Raw genomic sequence first — 27,535 nt, forward strand, 5'->3', positions numbered from 1 at the left:
ACAACTCTAGTCACAAATAATAGTTCCGTGTATATTTTTTAATAAAAAAAATTAGAAATTTGATTATGAATATTTAGGATAATTTAGTAAATTTGATAGTAATTAAATTTATTGTATTATTATTATTAATAGTTTTTTTTAATGAGATTATTATTATTAATAGTTTTTTTTTACTAAGCAAATTAATAGTTAATACTGTAGTATATTGTTTATTTATTTTTTTATGAAAAATAATGTTTATATTTATATTTCTATATTCCTAATTTAATTTATGCATATTGATTTTTTTTTCTTTCTATAATTTCTGTTTTGTTGCTATTTTTATGATTATAGATTGTTCTATTTTGTTCCAATCTATAACTTGTTTTGTTTTTATTTTTAATTATATCATCTTTTTTTTATTTATCTTACATTATTCCTATATACTTTTTTTTTAGTGAAATTACAATGAATGATATACAATTTGTAATGTGATCGAAAATAATAAGATAAATTAGTCACTTTTGTGGTAATCAATTTTAATATATTAGTAATAGGAAATTTGTAACGTGGTTAAAAATAATAGGAATAAATTAGTAACTTTGGTGGCAATCAATTTTAATATATCAGTAATAGGACTCATGTAACATTATTTAGTCTCTTTTAGCACATCTTGTGTTTAAGAGATTTTTATATATTTATTTCATTTTGGTTTTTTTTTAAAAAAAATATCAGTAATAGATAAGTATAGAGAGAATATTATTTTGAATTTGAATAAAACAAAAGGAAAAAAAATTTAATTAATATATTAACGATGCTTTCTCTCTCCCTTCCCTCCCTCCTAATAAAATCAAAATCTAAACAGCGGAGACCGCAACAACACTCTCTCTCTCTCCACAAACCCACATGTTAAGCGGCGTCACTCACATTACTTAACGCGTTCTCTCTAAAAATATCTTCCTTCAGTTTCGATTCTATCCAAAGCTATAACACCCTGCATCGCAACCCTATTATCACTAACCTGCATCCACACCCCATTTTCACCGCTAAACCCAAATTTTGTATTATTTCATTTCAACCAATCATATTTCATTTTCTCTTCCTTATAGCCACGAAATTGCCGCTGTTTAACACCGTGGCTTCGTTGTTAAGTCTAAAAATCGATACTTTTATTTTTATATATATTTTTGTTTGCTTATTATAAGTCTTCCATTCATTCATTCATTCAAAATCTATAACCAAAAGACACATTATAGAGAGAGAAAATTAAAAATAAAAGGGTCATTTCATTTCATTTCATTAGATCTCTGCAAAACAAAGGCATTTTTCAAGGACCCTTTTTGGTTGTTAGTCTTTCATAACAACCATTAAAGGGATTTCCTTGTTTTCATAAATTTGTTTACATTGTTGCAGGATCTGATTTTGATTACAGATTCAGATACCCTTTTGTGAGTTTTGTATTTTTCTCATCTTATTTTCATTTGGGTTTTCGTTTTTTTTTTTGTCGGTGTTGGCATTACCATGGAGGTTGATAAGAAGAAATACATAACATCTGATGAACTGAAAAAGCATGACAAAAAAGGGGATCTATGGATCTCAATTCAGGGTAAGGTTTATAATGTTTCAGATTGGGGTAAAGATCATCCTGGTGGAGAAGTTGTTTTGTTGAATCTTGCTGGTCAGGATGTAACTGATGCATTCATTGCATATCATCCTGGTACAGCATGGAAACATCTTGATCAGTTTTTCACTGGCTATTATCTTGAAGATTTTAAGGTATCTGAGGTTTCTAAAGATTATAGGAGACTTGTTTCTGAGTTTGTCAAAATGGGTTTGTTTGAAAAGAAAGAACATGTTGCTTTATTCACATTAACATCTGTTGCTATTATGTTTTCTCTTGTTGTTTATGGTGTTGTTGGTTGCACAAGTATTTGGGCTCATTTAGCTTCTGGTATGTTGTTGGGTTTGCTTTGGATGCAAAGTACTTATGTTGGTCATGATTCTGGTCACTACGAGGTTATGTCCAGTCCAGGTTATAACAAATTAGCACAAATCATTTGTGGTAATTGTTTAACTGGTATAAGCATTGCTTGGTGGAAATGGACTCATAATGCTCATCATATTGCCTGTAATAGTCTTGATTATGATCCTGATTTGCAGCATATACCTGTTTTCGCTGTCTCATCGCGATTATTTGGTTCAATCAAATCTTATTTCTATGATAGACAGTTAAAGTTTGATGCTTTGTCAAGGTTTCTTATCAGTTATCAGCATATTACTTTTTACCCTGTCTTGTGTTTTGCAAGGCTTAACTTGTACCTTCAAACATTTTTGCTCTTGTTCTCGACAAGGCGAAATGTTCCCGACAGACTTTACAACATCATGGGAATCCTTGTGTTTTGGACTTGGTTCCCTCTTTTATTGTCATGCCTCCCAAGTTGGTCAGAAAGGCTCATGTATGTTCTTGCTTGCTTTGTTGTTTGTTCCATCCAACATCTTCAATTCTGTTTGAACCATTTCGCTGCAAACGTGTATGTCGGTCCCCCGAGTGGAAATGATTGGTTTGAGAAACAAACAGCTGGAACATTGGATATCTCTTGTTCAAAATGGATGGATTGGTTCTTTGGTGGGTTGCAATTTCAGCTTGAACATCATTTGTTTCCAAGGCTTCCAAGGGCTCAATTGAGGAAAGTTTCACCATTGGTGATTGATCTTTGCAAGAAGCATAATTTGCCTTATAGAAGTTTGACATTTGTTGAAGCAAATCTTTGGACTCTTAAGACTCTTAGGACTGCTGCTTTGCAAGCTAGGGAAATCACCAACTCTTCTCCACAGAACTTGTTATGGGAAGCTTTTAATACTCATGGTTGAGCTTCAGATGATAGCATATGGATTTTGAGTAATGAAGAGAAGATTATGTTATGATCAAGTTTTTTTCTTTTTATTATTATCAAACATCATGTTATTGTCAGGATGTTAAAGTATGTTTTGAATTCAATTTCTCTCTTTTTTTATTAGGTGTTGTGTTGTAATAATTGATGATGTTATGATCACTGTTTATGTGTTCTACCATCTGAACAGAAAAATATTCAGGTTATATTTGCATATTCTTATTATACCTCTTTTCTTTTTATGATTGAGTTTCAAGAATATAAGGTTGTCATTTTTATCTTTTTTGGTATCTGGCCCACTGAGCCACCTAAACTGGTTACAACTTCTCCCTATCGCAGTTGCAAGGGGATTGAATCGTAATCCTCCCTACCAACTCCAGTTAACTAACTTCTCAAACTTGTATCATGTTTCATATTATTTATTGAAAGATAGAAGAAGTTCTTGGTGGACCAAGAGGTGTTAAAAAATCATAGAAACTCCTTCAAAATTTGTAGTGTGTATTCTTTTTCTTCCAATTGGCAGTTATTTGGAAGAATATTTCATTTTGACTTCATCTTGAATGAAAATCATTTCCTCTGTTTCATAGTATTGTAAATTGAATAGAAATAGAAAATGCAAAAGTTAGTTGAACTTTTTAGCCTTCAAATATCGTGATTTAGCAATTTTGGCCCTCCACTTTTACATCGAACAAATTGTGTTCCCTTGTATCGCCCAGAACTTACCATCTGCTGCCCCCAAAGTAACAATCTCATTCTTAAATCTTCTTTTTTGCAAATTTTCTTTCTCTTTTATTTGTAATGAAAGATGGGGATTTTAATGATTCTTCATCTGATATGAGAGGATCCATTCTCTCATACCACCAACATCACAACACCTCTGCATTGATAGTCGGTGCAGCCACAAGCTAATGGCGAACTTGGGAGGACCTTTGGTGTTTAGCTCTGTTTGTCCACGTAGGACAGTGCATTGATCGAGTCAAAGTTGACTACGACTTGTAAAAAGGAAATGACGTTGATTTTTTTTTTTTTTTTTAGACTCAATTTGCTTGTTTTAAATGCGAAAGATCAAAATTGTTAAATTACAATACTTTGAAGGTAAAAAAAAATGTAATTACGCCACCTTGATGAATTTTTGTACACATATTCAGAGTTTTCCTTCATTATTTATCTAACTAATCTCAACCAACACTAACTAACTTCGTAACCATCCTTTACTAATTTTATCATATTTTCTATAAATATCACCCTATTTAATTGTAACGTTGTAGTGTTGTACACTCAAGGTTGCAATATCACAAAAATCTTCATGTTGAATCCCACTGTCAGTATCATGATAATAAAACAAAATTAATGCGATTCCTCCAAATCTTTGCTATAATAATGTGCAGGTTCCATAATTTTATTTAGGCAAGGTGGCATTGAAGCTTTTACTTGCATGCCTATTCTTTTTATCTTTTTTTCACAAAACATACTTTCTTTTTATTTAGCTTTTTTATCTTTTATTCTACTATCTCACTTTCTTTATGGCTTTTTTAGCAATTCAGTTTCTTTTAAATGTTGACATCTGTTTTGGGCCCCTGCACTAAAAGAGTATTCCGAATCCTTTTTGGGTGTTCATTTCCCGAACTCCTCCGTTTATTTTAGTTTACGTATTTTCTCCGAATTTCTTCAACAAAATTTATAAAAATAGAGATATATAAAAAAAAACTAAAATATAATCTTTTACACAACTTAACATAATAGAAAAATTTGATCACACAAATCGGAACGGTGCCCGTCTAGCCACTAAGTATACTCTAAGAGAAAGACTTGTATAGGTACAAACCCAAATAATATTTTATTTGGGCGCCACACACTAAATCAAAAATTTAAATCAAAACATCAATCAACATCTTTTATTTCTTTTCTCTTTAATTTTTGCTTGTTTATGTGAATGTATCTAATATTTCATATTTAGTTTTGTGCTATTAAAGAATTTTCCATACTCTAATGTGAAATGATATTTACTAAATCTCTAGAGTCATCTTTATTGTTTATGAACTAGTGAACTACCGCTTTGAGTGTATAAAATGAAATGTCATTTTCGTATCTTTTCCTAAGTTAATCTTACACCACCCTCTTTTTTTATTATGGGCCTTACACCACCCTTTTAAGGATTGGAAAAGGTGTTAAGAAATGGGGTTGTAAACTATACACTGACATATCTAAACAACTTTAATAATCACTAATTTTTTAATATCTTTCTTGCGTCTTTATAACCGGTGAAAAAAACTCATTAGACATTGAGGAAAAAATTAATGTTTGTTGCATGAATAGAGAGAAAAAAATATGTTACAAATCTTTAAGCCTCTTTATGCTATGATCGTCTTTATTTCTCTATTTTTTGTTGTACTGGACGTAAGCGCCGGTAAAAACTTTTGCTCGTCCTTTTCAAATTTTCTTCTTTACCTTATACACAATATATTTCATCCCTCATGATAAACAATCTTATGATTTTTGTTTTTCATTACAGGTCGTGGTTATTATTGTTCTGAAAACGTTTGGTGTCATCAAGGTTTGTGTACACATCCTATGAAAGCGATTTGTGCCCCTGATAATCTATGTGTGTGCATGTGAAATAGTTACAGTTAAATTAGTGACTTATTGCATTATATATTAGTTTTTTTTGTGGTTGTTTTTGAATAGTTCTTTTGACGGGCGCAAACCATCCTCTTCTTGGAGCAACCCTAGCCGCCGCCACCGCCGTCGCCGTCCAACCAGTCGCGCCTCCTCTCACACCGAACCCGTCGTGATGTAGCTGTGCATAGAGGTGGTGCGATTGTTTCCCTTGGCCATTTATATTGACAATTTAGTTTGGATATCTTTTTCTGGACCGATCCTTGGTTGGGCGGGATTTCCCTTGTGTGAGAGATTTAGGCGCTTATTTGATTTGGCGGAGAATAAGTCGAGTACAGTGGCTGAAATGTATGCTTTAGGGTGGGAGGCGGGAGGGGCAGCGTGGGTGTGACCGAGACAATTGTAGGTGTGGGAAGAGGAGATGTTGGGGGAGTGTCAGAATTTACTTCACGATCTCTCTTTGCAGGCCTAGGTTCCTGATTTGTGGCAGTGGCAGCCTAATCCGGTTCGCGGTAACTCAGTTAGTGATGCATATCAGCTATTGACTTCTCAGCACACTATTACTTTGGAGGCAGTTGATCAACTTATTTGGCACAAACAGGTTCCCTTGAAGGTTTCTATCTTCGCGTGGAGACTATTGTGAGACAGGTTACCAACAAAATTTAACTTCGTATCCTGCGGCATCATCACTCCAGAAGCTCATTTTTGTGTTTCCTGTGGCGGTGTTGAATTAGCTCATCACTTATTCCTCTCTTGCATCTTTTTTGGTTCTCTTTGGTCGTCAGTATGGTCATGGATTGGTTTCTCGTCGGTGGACTCACAATACTTGTCTCGCCATTTTATTCATTTCACTTTTCCATCAGGTGGTCTTCGTGCGCAACGATCTTTCATACAACTCATTTGACTCTTATGTGTGTGGGTTGTGTGGAGTGGATGAAATCAGAGACTTTTCAGAAACTCGGAGTGTACCCTACCTCAAGTATTAGACAAGGTCAAACTGTATTCCTATCATTGGTTGAAGACAATAAACATTAGTCTAGCTTCAAACTACCATAGTTGGTGGTTGAGCCCGTTTACTTGTTTTGGGATTGATTAGTATTTTTGTTGTTTGTTCGTATTGACATTTTGTAATCTTCTGTAGTTTTTTCCGCACACCTTGTACTGAGAAGATTATTTTAATTAATATATATCTTTCCTTTTTGCTTGTTAAAAAAAATATAAAAACATCAAAGATTAATTTTAATTTTATTTTTATCAAAGACAAAATTATTCGAATTGGTTCCTGTCGTTAATTTTCTTTAACAGAATGCTTACGTGGTGTAGCTAGTCAATAAGGTGATGACACGTGTTTTCTTCAACCATAATTATTGTGCACATTTTCTCACCAAATCTTTCCCTATCTCTCTTCCTCCACCAACTCATTTTTTCTTCTATGGTACGCCACATACGCATTCTGTTAAAAAAAAATTAACAATAATTATGGTGGAAGAAGACACATGTCATCACGTTATTGGCTAGCTACGCCACATAAGCATTCTGTTAAACAAAATTAACGGCAGGGACTAATTTTGATAACCGAAAAAAATGTAGGATTTGTTTTCACCATAAAAAAAAATGTAAGGACTATTCTTAACTATAGGGCAAAATGTAGGGACTAAAAACATATTTAACCCTATTTTTAATATTCGTTCTACGAAAATTTCATTTGTTATTGTCTCACAGATCCCGACACGATCACTTGACACGATACAGACGCGTTAACACTGCTAATGTAAAACCTTATGACATCGACATCACTATATATTTATAAAATGTGTAAATTGAGGATCAAAATATATATACATGTGCATTTAAGTTAAACAAGTTACTTCATTAACATGTTTCAAAATAATATACGATAGTATTAGACCTTTATTTATCCATTAAAAATCGAAAATCTAAAAATATTATAATCAAAATGTATTATTCTCTTTAATCACTCATTGATCAACATTATTGTTTCGACACATCACTAATCCATATAAGGTGAATTCTTCAGTACACATCTTATTTAAATATGTACTGGTACATTGTTGATGTGTACAATTTTGATAGATTCACAAATAGTGTTTATTAATTTTTTTTATATTAAATACTATTTATGTAAATATTAGAAATTTCCACTCCAGCGATGTACCAGTACATATTCAAATAAGATGTGTACCAGAGTGTTCACCTCCTTGTAAATATGTCTGACATGTGTTGTACGAGTGTCTTAAAGGTTTCAGATACATACCGACCTAAGGAGTGTCGAGTTAAGGAAAAAAATATTTTTTTTAGACACATGTCTGAACTATCCAACATGTGTCGTATGAGTTGTTAGAATCAGAGATACAAAAAAGAGAGTGATAATGGATGCTAGGGTTTCATACCTATATATCTTAACAACTCAAAAGGGTTACAAGACAATATATACTATAAAACCTGATGACTAGACTAGTAACTAAGAAACTTAAAAGGCCCAATAGCATAAGCCCGCTAACTTATTATCTAACACGAATGTCATACGAGTGTCGGACACTGCAACACGCCTAATCATAAAGGTGTTTGTGCTTCATAGAATATATGATAATTAAGATAAGGGTTAAATATATTTTTGGTCCCTACAATATTACCAAATTTGGATTTTAGTCCCTATACAAAAAAAAAATGGCATGTTTTGGTCCCTAATGTTAAACCAATGCATATTTTTGAATGATTATTTTCATACATGTTTAGAACATTATAAAAAGTTTCTCGAAAAAAAAACTCAAAATTTGATTTCTAAGTCGAAATTTTTGTCACTTTTGTGTTTATCTTTTGAAATTTTGAAATTTTAAAATTAAAATTTTAAGGATAATTAATCAATTTTTATAATTTTGAAAATTAACAGGGACTAAACCTGCACCTTAAAAAATTTGTATGACTAAAATATGTCACTTTCATTATAGTGACCAAAAAAAAAATTAATAATTTTATAGAAACTAAAAACATATTTAACCCTACCAAGTGATTTTCATATTTGTCCAAGGAAGAAGCCTTGAAATTCATACCCTCGTAAGGGTTTCACATTTTTATCATATTTTCATTATTTAAATACCTTCATATAAGTTTTTTTCTTCATACATGTGAACATTAAAAGCTTAAAACAACATACTCCTATATGTACTTTCATTCAATAAACTAGCTCTGAAACACTCATGGAATTCATTGTTCCTCCTTAGGGGAGACTCTAGGGAGGTGCAAACAGCTCTATAGATAGAGTGGGCCTCCAAATATTTGGAGCCTCGATTTTTTTTAATAATTTTTTTTCCAGGGGTGCAAATAGTAAGTCAGTGTAGTCTTGCAGTGCAAATAGCAAGTCATCAATCTACTTTAACAAGCCTAGCTCACTCAATTAGAACGATGACTTGTTGTTTACACCCTCAGACTACACTTAATTATTGTTGTTTGCACCCCTTAGTTAAATTATTTTTTTATATATTTATTTACAATTTAAATAGAAGTTATAACAATTTACATTTTTTTTATTAAGGATCCATTTTTACGATGAAAGTCGAGCCTCTAATTTAATTAGAACGACCCTGATAATTATTCAGTTTTTCTGGGTTTTTTTTTTTTATCAAATTGCTAATTTATTCTTCTACTTTGCTAATTTGTCTTGTATTTAGAAATTGCTAATTATCTCTTAATTTAATTTTTTGTCGGGTCAACTTCAACATTGTTTATAAATCTGTTTTAACTTCAATGAAGATTATTATTTTTGTTTTTTTTTAATATATTTATTAGGATTCACTTTTACAATTTAAGTCGGGTCTCCAAATAGTCGAGACCGACCCTATTCCTCCTCTTTCTTCTACAACAAAGACTACTCAACAAATCCACAACGTTTTCCTCAGCTTTAGAGGTCACGATACTCACAATAATTTCACGAGCCATCTTTATGCCGCATTAACTCAAGTTCAAGTGAAAACTTACATTGACAAAGAGCTTGAAAGGAGATGAAATATCACCCTCACTTCTAAAGGCAATCAATGATGCAAAATTATCTGTAATTATTTTCTCGGAGAATTATGCTTCTTCTAGTTGGTGTTTGGACGAACTTATAAAAATTCTGGAATGTAAGAAAAATAATGGACAAATTTTAGTACCAATTTTCTAACCCAACGCATGTGAGAAATCAGACAGGTAGCTACGGCCTACGGGCTTGCTTTGGCAGAGCATGAAAAATGTAAAGACATGAATAAGGTCCAAACATGGCGGCTAGCTTTGGCAGAAGCAGCCAATTTCTCTGGCTTGGATAATTGGATTGCTTGGGCACAAGGTAATTGATAATTTAATATTAAACTTAATCACACAAATTTTGCATTAATTAGTATCAAATTCCTATTTGTTTTTATTTTTATTTTATACCAATTCCTATTTGAATTTGTGTATATTGAATAGTTCATGTGCAATCTACTATATAAGAAAAGAAGATACTAATGAAATTCCCAATTTACCTCTTATTCATTTTTTGACACATAATCAATTCAGGGCTAATTTTTGTCTTTATAAAAAAAAGTTAGTAGAAAACTGCTAAAATTTTTTTTCGTAGGATTCGAACCCTTAACCTTTTAGTTACACTTCTTATTACATTTATCACTAAGCCATATAAATTAATTTGTTATATTTTTGGAACCAACATATAATCAATATGAGTTAAATGGCCAATTATAATCACAAAACTCCACTTTATTTGTTACTTCTTTAACGCTTTTTTTCTTTTTATCTAAAAATTCAATTTTTTGTATGTAACCCAAATTCAATTACCTCACTTTATACAAATTCAATTTTTTAGTAAATAAAAATCAATTATTAACTGGGCATCGATATATCCTATACATATTTATTAAATGGGCATCGACCATCTTGCCACGTTTTTGTTAATATAGGTAGATTACACTTTTTTTTCTTTTTACCTACAAATCCAATTTTTTGTATGTAACCCAAATTAAATTACATCACTTTATTTTTATTTATTTTTTAATCCAAATTACCTCTTCTCCCATATTTTTTTTTTCTTTTTATCTACAAATCCATTTTTTTAATTACGTAAAAAAATAAAATATTAATGCTATATTTGTCTACACATATTTTTTTTAATCTTACTTAAAACAAAAATAGTTGTCCTTTTATTTTATGTTTCCGTTTTTTTATTTTTTGAAAAGTTTTATATGAAAAGTTTTCATCAATAAGCCGACAATACTAATTACTTAAAAAGAATAAAATATTAGTGGAAGAACGCCAAGTTGAGGCTAGGACCCGGTGGTATGGCTATACCATGGGCAATGTTTAAAAGGGAATTTTTGGTTAAGTATTTTCCTGTTGATGTGAAGAACAAGAAAGTGGTGGAATTCATGGAACTGAAACAGGGAAATATGACGGTAGCTGACTATGCCGTCAAGTTTGAGACTTTGTGTGTGTTTAGTCCGCATTACAACACTTTTGAAGCGGAGGACGACAAGTGCGTGAAGTTTGAAAGTGGTCTACGTCCAGACATCAAGCATATGATTGGATTTTCACAGATAAGGGATTTTGCGACCCTTGTGAACAAGAGTAGGATCTGTGATGAAGATGGTAGGGCAAATGTGAACTACTACAAAGCTGTGAACGACCGAAAAGGGAAAGGACAAGAGCGCGGAAAACCTTATGACAACCGCGGTAAAGGGAATACAAGTGGTGGTAAGAAGCCGGTGAATGGGAATTGTTACAACTGTGGAGAACGGGGTCATATGTCTTATGATTGCCCGAAGAAGGGAGATAGGTGTAAGAATTGTGGAAAGCTGGGCCACAAGACCGAAGCTTGCAGAGTAAAAGTGGTGTGTTTCAATTGTGGTGAAGAAGGCCACAAGAGTCCGACTTGTAAGAAGCCCAAGAAGGTGATGGGCAAGGTGTTTGCTTTGAGTGGAGAGGATGCTAGCCAAGAGGACAATCTCATTAGAGGTACGTGTTTCATCTATAACACTCCTTTAATTGCGATTATAGATACGGGAGCGATGCATTCTTTTATTTCTTTGGATTGTGCGAAGCGTCTTAGTATTCCTTTAACGAATATGACGGGTAGGATGGAAATAGAAACTCCTGCTAATGGTTCAGTGATTACCCGACAAGTATGTCGTAACTGCCCCGTAACCATTTTTGATAGGCACTTTGGTATGGATTTAGTGTGTATTCCACTTAGTGGTATGGATGTAATTTTTGGTATGAATTGGTTAATCTTCAACCGAATTCATATCAACCGTCGTGAGAAGGCCGTTGTTTTTCCGAAGCCGGAGGAGAACTTGCAATTGATGAACGGGAAAGAAGTATCGGAATCGTTGAAAGAACATGTCGAGATGTTCATGATGTTTGCATCATTGAAACTCGAAGGAGGAGTTAAGATAGAAGAGTTACCGATCATTTGTGAATTCCCAGATGTGTTTCCGGATGATATATCTGACGTGCCTCCAAAGCGAGAGGTAGAGTTTTCTATCGACCTAGTACCTGGAACTAGTCCGATATCGATGGCGCCGTATCGAATGTCAGCGTCTGAGTTGAATGAATTGAAGAAGCAACTTGAAGAGCTGCTTGAGAAGAGGTTTGTTCGACCGAGTGTTTCGCCATGGGGAGCGCCGGTATTGCTTGTGAAGAAGAAAGATGGAAGCATGAGATTATGTATAGACTATCGTCAGTTGAACAAAGTGACGATCAAGAATAAATATCCACTTCCGAGGATAGATGATTTGATGGATCAACTAGTTGGAGCTTGCGTGTTTAGTAAGATCGATTTGAGATCCGGATACCATCAGATTAGAGTGAAGACGGAAGACATACCTAAGACTGCATTCAGGACGAGGTATGGGCACTACGAGTATTCAGTTATGCCGTTTGGTGTGACCAATGCACGCGGAGTTTTCATGGAGTATATGAACCGAATTTTCCATTCATTTTTGGATAAATTCGTAGTGGTGTTCATCGACGACATTTTGATTTACTCGAAATCCGAGGAAGAGCACGAAGAGCACTTGAGGATTGTTTTGCAAGTCTTGAAGGAGAAGAAGTTGTATGCCAAGTTGTCGAAGTGTGAATTTTGGATGAAAGAGGTGAGTTTCCTAGGGCATATAATTTCAAGTGGAGAAATCGCGGTAGATCCTGCGAAGGTTGACGCTGTGTCACAGTGGGGAACGCCGGAATCTATTTCAGAGATTAGAAGTTTCCTTGGTTTAGCCGGTTATTATAGAAGGTTCATCGAAGGTTTTTCGAAGTTGGCTTTACCGTTAACCAAGTTGACGAGGAAAGATCAAGCATTTGTTTGGGATGGTATTTGTGAGAAGAGCTTCCAGGAGCTCAAGAGAAGATTGACTACTGCACCCGTGTTGATTTTACCCGATGCCAAAGAGTCGTTCGTCGTGTATTGCGATGCTTCGAAGTTAGGACTTGGCGGAGTGCTTATGCAAGGGGGTAATGTGGTAGCATATGCTTCAAGGCAACTGAAGGTTCACGAGAGGAACTATCCAACGCATGATTTGGAGTTAGCCGCAGTGGTGTTTGCTTTGAAAGTGTGGAGACACTACTTGTATGGATCGAGGTTTGAAGTGTTTAGTGATCACAAGAGTCTGAAATACTTATTCGAACAGAAGGAGTTGAATATGAGGCAACGAAGATGGCTCGAATTCTTAAAGGACTACGATTTTGATTTGAGTTATCACCCCGGAAAAGCCAATGTGGTGGCCGATGCATTAAGTAGGAAAACTTTGCATATGTCATCATTGATGGTGAAAGAGTTAGAGTTGATTGAAGAATTCCGAGACTTGAGTCTTGTGTGTGAGGTTACTTCTTCAAGTGTGAAGCTTGGAATGTTAAGATTGACGAATCCTTTTCTGGAAGATATTAAAGAACGTCAGAAATCGGATAAGAAATTGATGGAGAAGATGGTACTCATCAATGAAGGCAAGGAGACCAATATCAAGATTGACGAAGGTGGAGTCATGAGATTTCACGGAAGAGTTTGTGTACCGGATGTACCCGAATTGAAAAGAATGATCATGGAAGAAGGTCACAGAAGTGGTTTGAGTATTCATCCTGGAGTAACCAACATGTATCAGGATTTGAGGAAGTTATTTTGGTGGCCGAGAATGAAGAGGCAAATTTCTGAATTTGTTTATTCCTGCTTAACTTGTCAGAAATTGAAGATTGAACATCAGAAGCCGTTTGGTTTGTTGCAACCAATGTTTATACCAGAATGGAAATGGGATAGCATTGCAATGGATTTTGTGGGAGGTTTACCGAAGACCAAGAAAGGTAACGAGGTGATTTGGGTAGTGGTAGATCGTCTGACGAAGTGTGCTCACTTCATTGCTATCAGGAAAGGTACTTTGGTGCCTAAGTTGGCCGAGATTTATGTGGAGCAGATTGTGAAGCTACATGGTATTCCAACAAGTATTATTTCGGATAGAGATCCGAGATTTACTTCCAGATTTTGGGAAAGCTTGCAAGAAGCTTTAGGAACGAAGTTGAGGTTGAGTTCAGCGTATCATCCTCAGACAGATGGTCAGTCGGAGAGGACGATACAATCCTTAGAGGATTTGTTGAGAGCTTGTGTTTTGGAGCAAAACGTGAATTGGGATTCTTGTTTGCCGTTGGTAGAGTTTACATACAACAACAGTTACCATTCTAGTATCGGAATGGCACCGTTTGAGGCTTTGTATGGGAGAAGGTGTGGGACACCTCTGTGTTGGTATGAAACTGGAGAAGGTGCAATTCTTGGACCAGAGATTGTACAAGAAACAACGGAGAAGATTCGGATGATTCGAGAGAAGATGAAAGCGTCTCAGAGTCGACAGAAGAGTTATCATGATAAGAGGAGGAAGGACATTGAATTCCAAGAGGGGGATCATGTATTCCTACGAGTTACATCGACTACTGGAGTAGGACGTGCGTTGAAGTCAAGGAAGTTAACATCGAGGTTTATTGGGCCATTTGAGATTTTGAAGCGAGTTGGGAAAGTTGCGTATAAGATTGCATTACCGCCATCATTGGCGAATTTGCACGATGTTTTCCATGTATCACAGTTGCGCAAGTATGTGTCTGATCCGACACACGTGATTGAATCGGACGATGTTCAAGTGAGGGATGACTTGACCATCGAGACTGTGCCTTTGAGAATCGAAGGAAGAGAAGTGAAGAGGTTGAGAAACAAAGAGATTGCATCCGTGAAAGTCGTGTGGGGAGGACCGGCTGGTGAGAATGCAACGTGGGAGCTGGAAAGCAAGATGAGAGATTCTTATCCCGATCTGTTTCTAGGTAATTTCGAGGGCGAAATTCTTTTAAGGGGGGTAGGATTGTAACGACCCATTTTTCGTATTCGTATATTTTATTAAATGTTATTTTATTTATTAATTGGCTTTTATTATTTTAGTGAGCGACGAATAATTATTTAGCCAAGCGTAAGTTATTAGACGCGAGAACCTTTGTTTTGGGCTTAATGGGCGTGAGAGGCCATTTGGGCCTAAGCCAATTGGGCTTGGTTCATGACAATAGAAAGTAGTATAAGTAGCAAGTCAAACCCATGAATAGTATCATAACTTAATTTCTTTGAGTGAGCAAGAGCAAGAGAAAAGCTAAGCTAGGGTTTTGGCTAGGAGAATCACGAGAAAGAGAGAAGAGGAAAGGCTTGGATCATCATCTTTGCTAAGGTAAGAGATTAGAATTCATGATTCTTGAGTGGCAAGGAGAGGGGAGATTGTCTATGTCTCCATTCCCGAACTCTCCCACTCAATTTCTTTTAGACTTTTGATTAAGCTTTTGTATGTGAGTGTGATGTTCTTCATCATCACTTTGTATGTGTTAATCACTAGCTTGATTTCATGAAAAATATGTATGTGTTTGAATCATGTTTGAAAAGTTTATGAAAGTTGCTTAAAACCCAAGAAATTGGCATGATTTTGATTGTTTGAGGTATTTGGATGTTTGGAAGGGATGATTAATGTTCCTTGATATCATATATGCTTGGAATTGCTGTTTATAAGAATTTATAACATGTTTGAATGAATTTTTGAGCTGATTCAATGTTAAACCGCCTTAGAAAACTCAAGAACAGATATTCTTTTCTGGTGTAGTTCGCTAAGCGACCAGGAGTTCGCTATAGCGAACATGTTCGCCACAAGCTCGCTATCTGTTCGCCCTGAGCAGGTGATCCCCTAGTGAGGTTCGCTTAGGCTCGCTAAGCCTTCGCTCAGCGAATAGTTCGCTGAAGCTCGCCAATGCTCGCCATGAGCAGGTGACTTCCTGGTGAGGTTCGCCATGTCTCGCTGAGCCTTCGCTCAGCGAAGGCCTCTGTGACAACAATTTTTGTTGATGTTTGTAAGTGTGATTAGGCACTTGTAACATGGTTTAAGGGTATCCTTACATGATTGTTGATACATGTTGATACTGTTAATGCTTATTGTTAATCGTTATATGATTGATAAACGTGTATGCAATAAGTTGTAGCTTAAAGTGAGCAATGTGATGTTTTGGCATTAATTTGTAATGTTAAGTGAATGTGTTAGGATTGTGTTCCCGCATTCATAAAAGAGTAGCTTCGAGCTAAAGAATATCATATGGTTGATATGTGCATACATACATGCATTCATGATTGTATGTGAACATTGGAAACTTGGGTTCCAATAACGAAAATGGATTATGTGTCCATAATGAAGCCGAGGATCGGATTAGATGAATCCATGAGTCCGGAGTTGCTATCCAACAGGATATAAAACTGTGTTGGCTTATCCAAGGGAGATAAGATGGTTCGGTAAGTTCCGACATATCCAGCAAGATATAAAACTGTTCTTGGTCCACCGTTGGTGAGACACCTTGGTACCACATGCATTTAGTCATGTCTAGGGATGGCATGACAGTGAATTGATTGGCATTAGATTGCATTAGGGTATATGCACATTTACTTGGTAATCGTTATGTGACATTACTTGACTGGTTTTGACGCGTTTGCTGTAAGTAGCATACTAGGTAAATTCCTATGTATTTAATACTGTAATTGTATGGAGTGAGTTAGAATATGTATGATAGTTCGAAAGTGTAAGGCCTTTCTTATGCTCGTATGTTATGCGATTATGTTTTCTAACTCTCTGCTTTGTGTTATTTGCTGGACCTTTGGGGGTTCAGATATTCAGGCTGAGGACTGTGCCGACGTTTAGACTGCTGTTTTAGCTTGGTGTTGAAGTACCTTTTGGTGAGGAGACTTAGCATAGATTTCTCCTGTTAGTACTAGCTTTTGGTTAGAGTTTGTAAATAGTAAATGCTCTGGTAATGTAACATCGAGTCGGGGATTTCGCTTGGCTTTCATCGTATATCGGTGTTACCTTTTTGTTATGCTAGTTCTTGTATAAGTGACATCCTTAGGGATGAATATGACTTATGTATATATATGTATATATATGCATGCTTGGTTTGATTGAATCCGCTGTTGCTTTTCATGTTAAACTTCATGACGCTCTGTGTGTATGCTTGTGTTTTAATTACCGCGTGGCACTCTGCCTTTACACTTGTTGAAAAGTTTTTAAAATTACGTTTTTAAGGGTAGTATGGGTTAGGGTGTTACAATTTCTGCAGGGCTATATGCTTTTACTCTTATTAATAAAGTTTCCAATTTTTTACTATTTTTTGTGAGATCTATATTTATACTCATATGTTAATACAATGACTTAATGTTTTGTGTAATGTTTGTGGGACCTATGTTTTTTACTCATATTAATAAGCTTGCATGTTCTTTTATAATATATGCGGAACCTATATTTATACTCATATATTAACATGGAAACTTATTTTTTATGTTGTCTATTTTTTTTTTTTACAATTTTACGGGTTATACTCATATTTAATATATAATACGGTGACCTAATTATTTTGATGATTTTTGTGAGACCTATATTTTCACTAACATATTAATAAGGTTGCCTATTTTCTAATAATTTTTACGGGACTATATTCATACTCATATATTGAATACACAGACATAAGTTTTTGGTTATTTTTACAAGACGATGTTTCATATTATACTAATACGGATATCTGAGGTTTTTTTGTGATGGTTTTACCATTGTTCTTTTTCTATTTTTTTTTTTACCAAAAATTATATCCTTTCTTATTTATTTTTTTATCTTTTGAATTACTTTCCAGTAAATTATTATTTCATGTTAGTAAGTGAGGAGCGGCAACGTCGCGACTCCCGTGCGGACGCACGGGTGTCCAGCTAGTTAGTATATATGATGAATACATGTCACACTATATAAGTTTATGATAGCAATTCCTACTTAATTCCTAGTTCTTTAAACTCTACTTATATTTTTTTGGTTACATTAAACTCTATCTACTTATATACGAGAATTACAACTAGCAACAAAATTAAGGTAAATTTTATATTTCGGTATTAATTCTTTGGTTTCCACATGAAGAGACGCTAGTAAACAATCTAGGGTTTAGCTGCAATGGAAATAAAGTTTGATAAAAAAATTTGTTTTTGTTAGGAATTGAACTTGAATTCTTCTGAACGATATTCCATTAAAAATAATTTTTTTTGTTAATAGACGAAATGATAAGTCATTAAAAACTCACACACAAAGTGGAGAGATCAGGGTCATAACATCAGACCTAACAATTTTGACATTTCTGCTGATTGAACTATAATTTGTGGACAAGATAAATTCTTTTAAGTGTGGCCAATTAAAGATAAATTCTTAGTTAATATTAGTATTAATGATCAACACATTAATTAATCTTTAGTCTTTTGTTTAAAAAAAACAATCAATTAACCTTTCATACGATGTGTGACATAAATGTTTTTTTTTCATTCTCTATATTTAAAATGAATAGGATAGGATCGAGTCCGAACTAGTAGAGCAAATTGCACTTGATATATTACAGAAGTTGGACTCAATAACAAGCGGAGGATTAGAAAGGCGCATCAACACATACAGGAAAATTGCACAACAAAAATTGGAGAAGTCAGTAAATTCAGGTAATATTTTTTTTGAATAAGCTAAATTAGTCGCTCAAATTGACACTAGAGAGAATCGAACCTCAAACCTCAAGAGAAGCACACTCCCCGGACCCAAGCCGATACTTAAATTCGGGTAATATTGCAGACATAGAAGATCTAATCACAACATTGTACCAACTTGCAGAACTTAAATTAGAGAAAGCCACACGTTCTGATGATTCAACTTTTTGGATGATCTTATGGCTACTCACAAGCGTATTTTGTAGCTTAAACATGATAAGTGGATGCACAAATATAATGCAAAAGACTTGGAGGATTTAAAGGCTACGAGGAATCATGTGTTGCATATTCATATTCAGAGAGAGCAATCTAATCGTAAGATGGGGTTTCGTGGTATATAGATAGAAATGCATCAACAACCAGCGTAAGATTTTGAAGATACTATTGTAATTGATGATATGAGATCATAAGAGTCTATTTTTTCGTATAGAAATGGAACCATTTTTTTTGTTTGATAATTTAGAAATGGACCATTTATCTTTAGGAGAACGTTAACTTGTGCCCTTAAGGCACATGTTAAGGAAACAAAAATAAAAATTATTAAATGTTAATTTGTACATTTTAACTTTTGAAGCATTAAAGTTTCTGTATCATTAGATGTTGAGTTTCTATATTGGGATATGTTAACATGTTAACAAGACCCTTATCTTTATATGCTTCCTCCGTTCCATATTATAACTAATAAAAAATATTTTACCGTTATTATGAAAAGTACAATAGATTGTACCCAAAATAAAAAAAATACAATAAGTCATTAGGATTGTTCTAGTGATGAGGGGTTTTGGTAGTATGTTGTAGGTTCTAAGTTCGTTCCTCAGCTCATTGTAAATAAAAAAAAAAGTACAATAGAATAATTTAAAGTATGATTTTTTGTATTTTACTTGAAATAAGTTTCATTGAAAAATGTAAAAAAAATTTATTAATTTTTGTTTTTGTTTTCAACACCAGGATCTGGCCCACTAGATCGTCTAATCTGGTTCGGGGATCATTTTTAGCGTGAACCAGCCCCCTTCCGATCACAGTTGCGGGGGATCGAATTATGGTCCTCCCTACCAAGTTCAACGTGCGTCTATCACCACTGGACCAACTTACGATTTGTAGAATTTTTATTAGTTATTGATTATGGAGAAAAGAAGAGAAAAAATAAATTAAATGCAATTTGCAGCAAAATTTCACGAGAATATGTAAAAATAAATCTTTTTTGAAAAAAAAAAGATTTAAGTAAAAATAAATTTTAAAAATAATAAAAGTGACTTGTTTTTTCTTATAATTCGAGATAAAAAAACAATATTTTTTTCTTATAATATAAGATAGAGAGAGTATATAAAAATAATTACCGCAGATAAACCTATATAATTTGTAGAGCTGGATATACGGGCCAAGGTCTGCGGGTCATATATTATAACCTTGGTCCATGTCCAAATCTAACTTTCTCAACAAAAAAAAAAACTTAGTCTAAACCCTAATTATAAAGAAGAATGACATACCAATCGTTAGTTGGTTTAGTGGTGATTGGCGCTGAACTTGGTAGGGAGGACCACGGTTCGATCCCCCGCAACTGCGATCGGGAGGGGGCTGGAACCGCTTGATGCCAGAACTGACCCCCGAACCAGATTAAACTGGTGGTGAAAAAACCAAAAAAAAAAAAAGAAAGAAGAATGACATAAAATAATAACAACATAAAAAGTGATTATTAATTTTTTTTTATAATAGTCCGCGGGTTAACTGTTTAACCCACGGGCTTATGGGGACCGGATTCGAGTCTATATATCATAACTCGTTTACATTTACTGATGGGCTTGTTCGCTCCATTTAATATGTGGGCTTATGCGGTGCGGGTTAAACGAAGCGGGCCAACCCGCATACCCAGCTCTAATAATTTGGCTATAACTACTACATATTTAATGTATACTCCATCGTCCCAAAATATAAGTGAAAATTTGGACTAAATACATTAACTTTTATTGACCAATTTTCCCTTATATTTTATTTTGGGACGGATGGAGTACCTATATACTTTGGTAATAACATATTTAATGTATGAGTTTTTCTATCATTTGCAACATTGTACATGTTAAGAAGTTTAAAATAGTAAATTTGTATTGGAATTTGCGAATTTTATTAAATGTTTAATATTTCAATAGATAATTATTGTTTTTGAATAAAAAGTTACTATTTTAGTTATCTTAACATGTACAATATTACACATGTTAGACAAACCCTTAATGTATATACACCTCGATACGTCATAATTTTTTTAATAATCATGTTGTACAAGTTAAAATAGATGCACCATTCCAACAATGCACATTCCTCGACTTAACTTCCAACGGGAGTGGAACCTATTTATTACTTTTGCCACTAGTGCAGAAAGGGGATTCCACTACAAAATTTATGCTTTTTATAACTAGATTAAATTGTTAGTTATACTTAGTAATTTTTTTTGTTTTTATCAAATAGTTCGGTGATTAGAAATTTTTTCAATAACATAAGTAGGAGTATCTTGTGAATCTCAATTTTTACTTATAAAATACTAGTGGCCAAACGGGCAAGTTCCGTGCCCGTTTGTGTGATACACATTTCTATTATCCTTATTTATGTCGAAGATTATTCTAAATTTTCATACATCTATTTTAATTTTTTTTATGAATGGTTGGCTTTTGGAAAATAACATATTAAATCACATAAAAATCTTGAATTAAATGTAAAAGATTAATCACAATTTTTCATATACATCAATTTTACAAAATAAATCAATTGTCAAAATTCATAAATGCAGAACATCAATCCAATTATCTGTTCATTAGGATGAATAGTTGTAATACATGTATAAATTTTACAGAAATGCTATAGGGACACAAACCCCCAACAAAAATACAACACATCAAGGGTACGTTTGTCATTTTGCTCTCCAACAAACCTCCCACATATGAATGATGTCACTTTTCTTTTACTTTTTATATGTTTCTTTACCACAAGCAGGAAGAGAAAGAAGAACAACTTGCTCTTCACCATTCACGCCCCCTCTTCTCTCCTCTCTGCCAAACCCCTATTCTCCCTCCACCACCATTCATCGATGCCATCGATCTCCCACTACAACTTGTTCTAATCGAATTATATCATTTGATTTGATGCAGATTCGATTTGAAACTGTTGATTATTGCTGGATTTGGGGTAAATTTTTGGATTCAAGTTCCTATACACAAGGTAAGATCTGTTTGTTGAATTGTTTTTAGTTATATTAAGTTAATTTTATCAATTTATCGCTAGTTTTGATTTTATGCTTGAATGAATTTGTTGAATCTATATGCTTATTATGTTACATTTACGAAACATTTGTTGAATTTGTTGATTTTACGAAAATTTTGAGTTCAAATTTTAAATTGCAAACTTGTTATGTTATATAGAAGATGAAGTGAAAATAAAATCTGCATAGAATTTGTTGTTAAATATTTGATTTGCAGGAAATAGAGTTGCACATTGATGTGGTACTCATCTCATGAATTTACTACAATTTGTTATTCATCCATCCTACTCTCAACATGTTTCAAGACTGGAATTGTACACGAGACACATTTCTGATTGTTAGTAGATGATAAAGTTAAAACAAAATTAAATGTGAATGATTTTTTCAAATTTGGAAGATTTTAAACTTCTTAACCAACTTTGTACACCAACTCCCCACTTATCTACACATAACTCCCCTCACCTAGATTGTGAATAATTTCAAGGAATATCATTATTTGTTCAAGAGTGGAATTGTATACGAGACACATTTCTGATTGTTAGTAGATGATAAAGTTAAAACAAAGTTATATGTGAATGATTTTTTCAAATTTGGAAGATTTTAAACTTCTTAACCAACTTTGTACACCAACTCCCCACTTATCTACACATAACTCCCCTCACCTAGATTGTGAATAATTTCAAGGAATATCATTATTTGTTCAAGAGTGGAATTTTACACGAGACACATTTCTGATTATTTGTAGATGATAAGTTAAAACAAAGTTAAAGGTGAATAATATTTTAAGATTGAAAGATTTTAAGCTTGTTAACCAAATTTATTTCCCAACTCCCCAGATATCTATCCACGACTCCTCCACATTTGTATTTGTAATAATTTCAAGAAATCTCACTATTTGTTCACAAGTGACATTGTATATGGGACTTACACTTCTGACTGTTTTCAAATGATAAAGTTAAAACAATGATAAAGGTGAATGATTTTTTTCAAGTTTGGTAGATTTTAAGCCAGTTAACTTAATTGGATCTCCAAATCCCTAGTTATTTACACATGACTCACCATATCTGTATTATTAATAATCAAAAGGAATCTCACCGTTTGATCATAAATGTCATTGTATATGAGACACACTTTTAACGGTTTTCTTGTTTGGAAGATTTTAAGGCAATTAACCAAATATGTTGCCCAACTCCCCTGTTATCTACACATAACTCCCCACATATGTATTATTAATAATGTAAAGGAATATATTTTAAGTCAATTAACCAAATATGTTCCTCAACTCCTCAGTTATATACACATAACTCCACATTTGTACTGCTAATAATTTAAATGAATCTCACTATTTATTCACAAGTGTCATTGGACACGAGACACACTTTTGATTGTTTTTTGATAAAAAAAGTTAAAACAAAGTTAAAGGTGGGTGATTTTAAGCTAGTTAACCAAATCTATTGCTCAACTCCCAAGTTATCTACACATAGTTGGTTAACTGACTTAAAACCTTTTAAACTTAAAAAAAACCTTTAACTTTGTTTTCACTTTATCATCCACAAACAATCAAAAGTGTCTCATCCGCAACCTTTTAACTTTGTTTTCATTTTATCACCTATAAATGAACGACCGTGAAGTTGGATTATGGTATAAAATGAATCCTTTGCCTTATGTAATTTTTGTTCATGTTGCAAGTTGTGATTTTTGCGCGTTTGATATAGCTACCAATTTAGAGATCAGTTTACCGATTGCTTTGTGATATTGAATCAATAACCGATTATAGAAAAATTTAAAATAAATTGGAGACTAATCCGATCTCTAAATTGAGCACTTAATAATAACAAAAAATTGCTATAAAAATCTGTTGTTTTTTTTTTTAACTATTTATCAACTACATAAATAAATAAAAAGTACATTAATGTGCATAGTAAAATTGAGAGATCATTTACATTTCAAATTAAGTGTTTATCGTACAAAATGTGTAAGAAGTATGGTATGCAAGAACAAATCAAAATAAAACTGGTTTAGAGAAGGACCATCTACATAAAATATTTGTTGAAAAGTCCTCATCACTATAGCCGTGTGATTTTGCAACTTTGTATAACTCTTTAGCAGCTGCTGCAATCAGAATACGTTGGGAAACAAACTCCGTTAACCCCAGGGCAAGTCTTAGATCCTGTCACCATTGATTATGTGAGTAAAAAACTAATTCATATGTTTGAGTATCAAACATGAATATTCATTTACTTGCCTTCTACTAATGCTTTAGGGGAAATGCAGTCGGGTAATGTGACTGTATCATGGACGAGCCTTTCATCGAGTACATAGGAGCACTAATGGCACCCTATGAAATTACCTGCAAAATTTCCATTTCGTAAAGGGCGTGATATAAAAGAATGGTTATCGTAGTACTCGTGACCTATGAAGCACTGACTCATATAATATACATTATCTCAGTTTCTTTAAGTTCCAAATACTCTCTGTTGTGACTAAAGTCTGAATAAATGTTTTGTGTTGTTATGTAATAATGACCTTTGATTTCCGTAATTTTAATACTAACTAAAAATATATCACCTTTGATTCTGCATTTGAATTCATATATATTGATAAGCTATACATTGATAAGACTATATAGTTACTTCTTTTCATTAGTTAATGATGAAAATCACAGTGAAGAACGTGAAAATGATTTTACAAATTTAGTTGTTTTCTCTATACATTACTTTCAATGCAAATCTTACTTTATACATCAAATTGACATTTCATCAAAGAGTAAGAAAACAAATGAAGTGATTTTAGATTCAAATATTAAATCTCAAATGCAAAATATTCATGTGAATCTTAGAGTACTGATAACAAACACTAACATACTTTTCACATACACAAAAGACACATGCTACAAAAGAATCACAATGTTAATTATCTTAAAGTTGTGTGTGCATCAGTGCAATACCTTTGGCTCTGTAACTCTCTCTCCATATCCCAATATTTATCACATGAAACAAAATAAACATTTAAGGTTCCTACAAAGAAAGAAAGGAGTTAGTAAAATTGGAACTTTACTATGTCTTTAAGCTAGCTTTCAATATGTGATATATGTGGAGCTCACCTGATTGGATGGACAACAAGGGAAACCTGGTGCCGCAGGTCTGACTGTGCAGATACCTTTATTTCCTAGGATTAAACAATAAAAATAGGAACACTTTAGTAGTTACTACCAATAAAACTAATGATAGTGTCCATAAAGTTTCTCAATGAAACTTTTTCAAACTATTTGCAGTATACTGGAAATATGATGTATATGGCCACCAATGGCATATACCTGTAAAACCCCTCTCTGCTTATCCAATTCCTAGCCGGGTTATTCACCTTAGTGCCTTTGATAATATTCCATGTAAAGGAAAATAAAGGAAGGTTTGCATAGTTCATTGTCCTTTAAACATCAATGAACATAAAAAAGTTACTTCATGGCTTCTGCTTATCTTCTATTTGAATATAAAATGCCAAATATAGGCACCTTCTTAACTGCCCACTTTTGTGGTTCCTATATAAGATATCAAAGTCTTCCATAAGAACAATATCAAAGTAGCCACAATACAATATCATTTTAAAGCCAAAATGCATAAGCATCCAGATCTTTTAATAGAAGAAATATGTAATAGGTATTGAGAATAAACCAAAAGAACAATATCTCTTGATGCAAGAGCAATAATGTCAGCATAAAACACAATGCCAGGACATGCTTGTTCTACTTCCTCCTTAATCAAGTCAATTTTATCAAAACCTTTCAATGTCTGATTTGGAATAGCCTGCTTCTCATACGAACTGTTTCGATCCTCCAAGAGCAGTGAAGCATCACAGCCCTGATTCAGCAACACCACAAGCAATTAGAACAAAAACTCAAAATCATAACAAAGTAAGAACTTTTCTGCATAACTCGGAAAGGTTTCATTTGTTGGAAGCAAAACTAATTAACACCCATTTAAATTCAGAAAATAAGAAGACTAAATATATGATCTTGGATGTAAAACAAACAAAATTAAAACATCTCATTTCTGCATAATTGAAAGTAAAGAGACTAAAATCACTAAATTTATCATCTTGGATGCAAAAGACACAAATAAAAACAACTCATTTCCACATATTGAAGAACAATAAAGACCCACTTGAATTCACATTATAAAAAGATCAACTTTATGATCTAAGAAGCAAAATACACAAAAACAAAAACACTCAATTTCCACATAATTGAAGAACAATAAAAGACCCAAATGAACGTGGATTTTGAAGCGTGATTGAAGGTGAATTGAGAATGGTTGAAGGAAACGTGAATCGAAACGTGAGTGATGTAGTGAAAATGAATCCAAATCGGAAACATCGAATCGTGAACGAATTTGAACCAACACTCATTCCTAAACTACCCGCCGTTGTACACACACCGTCGCCGCAATACACACTAAAACCGCCGAAATTTACAACCAGCAAAGGCAGTTGAACGAATGCCGCAATAACCGTCGGCATTGACAAGAGCGGCGGCGGTTCACTTGCTAGTGCCTCCAATTGCCCGTTGCCATCTCCATAATTTCCATATTCCACAATATGATCAATAGTGTAACCTTCATCCATTCCCTCAAAACCATCCCCTTTCTCCCTAGCATCAGGACCTTCATGTGACTCGTTAAAAAAGAAACACAGTATTTACCTTAGGAAAAAAAACAGAAATCAACTTAAGTACATGAATCAAAATGTTAAATGTTAATTATCTTAAAGTTGTGTGTGTATTAGTGCAATAGTTTGGAGGTGAAACAAACAAAAATCAACAGAAATCACAAAAGGCCCAATTTATACCCTAAATCATGCATATCAAATAACCATAAGCAAAAGGAAAATTAAAATCAGAATCTTTTGAAGAATAAGGAGAAGAGCAGAATCAAAAGGACCAATGAACTAACCTTGAATCGAATGAACGAGTTCAACGTAGTAGACTGATTTAATTTCATCGAAGAGAGGGGACGATTGTGTTAGGGTTTTGTCCAGAGAGGGAGAAGAAATTTTGTAGAAAGGGAGAAGCTTCAAGCTGAGATGGAGAAGACGATTTGCAGAGGGTGAGAACCGGTGAGATTTTCGCCGGAGAGGGAGAAGCTGTGTGTGTTTTGGTGGTGTGAAAGAGAGAAGAAAAAAAAAATTAAAATATAAAAAGGGAAAAGGAAGTCACACGTGAGGTAGAGTATAAAGCCAAAGTATAAATGAACAGTTTTCTACTATGTTGTATATTTGTTAGAGATTTGGGTCTGGATAGCATTTCTGTAAATTTTATTCCTCTTCTAACCAATTTCAAATGAACAAAAAAAAAAGAAGATGAAAACACAAAATAGTGAAGATTATACTAAAAGTTAACAATGACAAAATAGTGAAGATCATATTAAAATGTGTTCTTTCACATAAATATTAACATTGTGTATTATTAATTACCTTATAGATGAAACCAACCCCATATGGCCTTAAATACCAGTGCCGCAGTGGTTCTATGATCTTTCCTTTCATATGAAACAAACTCAAATAATTTTTGGAAAAAACGATATTAAAACCAGGATAATTAACAAATTAGGAGAAAAGTTATAGTGGTTACTAATGTATGCATATCTTTGGAAGAAACTATAAAATAACATTTCCTTGCCCCCTTCGATTCTGAATTGATTTTTGTGTTTC

General features: G+C 33.7%; 2 protein-coding genes, 1 long non-coding RNA gene and 1 pseudogene across 6 annotated transcripts; 3 read left to right on the forward strand and 1 right to left on the reverse strand.

Moving 5' to 3' along the window:
* Positions 1-761: 761 nt before the first annotated feature.
* Positions 762-3,112, forward strand: LOC123897597 (delta(8)-fatty-acid desaturase 2-like). Its single transcript, XM_045948302.1, has one exon. The coding sequence runs from the start codon at positions 1,501-1,503 to the stop codon at positions 2,848-2,850; it is 1,350 nt and encodes a 449-aa protein (XP_045804258.1). The 5' UTR covers positions 762-1,500; the 3' UTR covers positions 2,851-3,112.
* Positions 3,113-4,836: 1,724 nt separating this feature from the next.
* LOC123897598 lies at positions 4,837-6,669 on the forward strand. The gene is made up of 2 exons (XR_006805093.1): positions 4,837-5,277; positions 5,383-6,669. It is a non-coding gene; the product is annotated as an uncharacterized LOC123897598 (long non-coding RNA).
* A 1,207-nt stretch (positions 6,670-7,876) lies between these two features.
* Positions 7,877-18,926, forward strand: LOC123896098 (annotated as a pseudogene).
* A 5,151-nt stretch (positions 18,927-24,077) lies between these two features.
* Positions 24,078-27,127, reverse strand: LOC123897599 (peroxidase 56-like). 4 transcript variants are annotated; one of them, XR_006805095.1, is made up of 7 exons: positions 26,779-26,821; positions 26,266-26,528; positions 25,504-25,689; positions 25,149-25,370; positions 24,936-25,000; positions 24,780-24,849; positions 24,078-24,182 (listed from the first exon to the last, which is right to left on the reverse strand). XR_006805095.1 is itself a non-coding variant. In XM_045948304.1 (5 exons), the coding sequence occupies exons 1-4, from the start codon at positions 26,824-26,826 to the stop codon at positions 24,819-24,821; spliced, it is 330 nt and encodes a 109-aa protein (XP_045804260.1). In that variant the 5' UTR covers positions 26,827-27,127; the 3' UTR covers positions 24,078-24,182; positions 24,780-24,818. The 4 variants fall into 4 exon arrangements, 2 of the variants coding, with proteins under 2 accessions (XP_045804260.1, XP_045804261.1); XR_006805094.1 differs by lacking the exon at positions 26,266-26,528 and having other exon boundaries at positions 26,779-27,127; XM_045948304.1 differs by lacking the exons at positions 25,149-25,370; positions 26,266-26,528 and having other exon boundaries at positions 26,779-27,127.
* Between the last annotated feature and the right edge of the window lie 408 nt (positions 27,128-27,535).

This window comes from Trifolium pratense, linkage group LG7 (genome assembly GCF_020283565.1).
Source record: "Trifolium pratense cultivar HEN17-A07 linkage group LG7, ARS_RC_1.1, whole genome shotgun sequence".
In the NCBI taxonomy this organism is placed as follows: domain Eukaryota; kingdom Viridiplantae; phylum Streptophyta; class Magnoliopsida; order Fabales; family Fabaceae; genus Trifolium; species Trifolium pratense.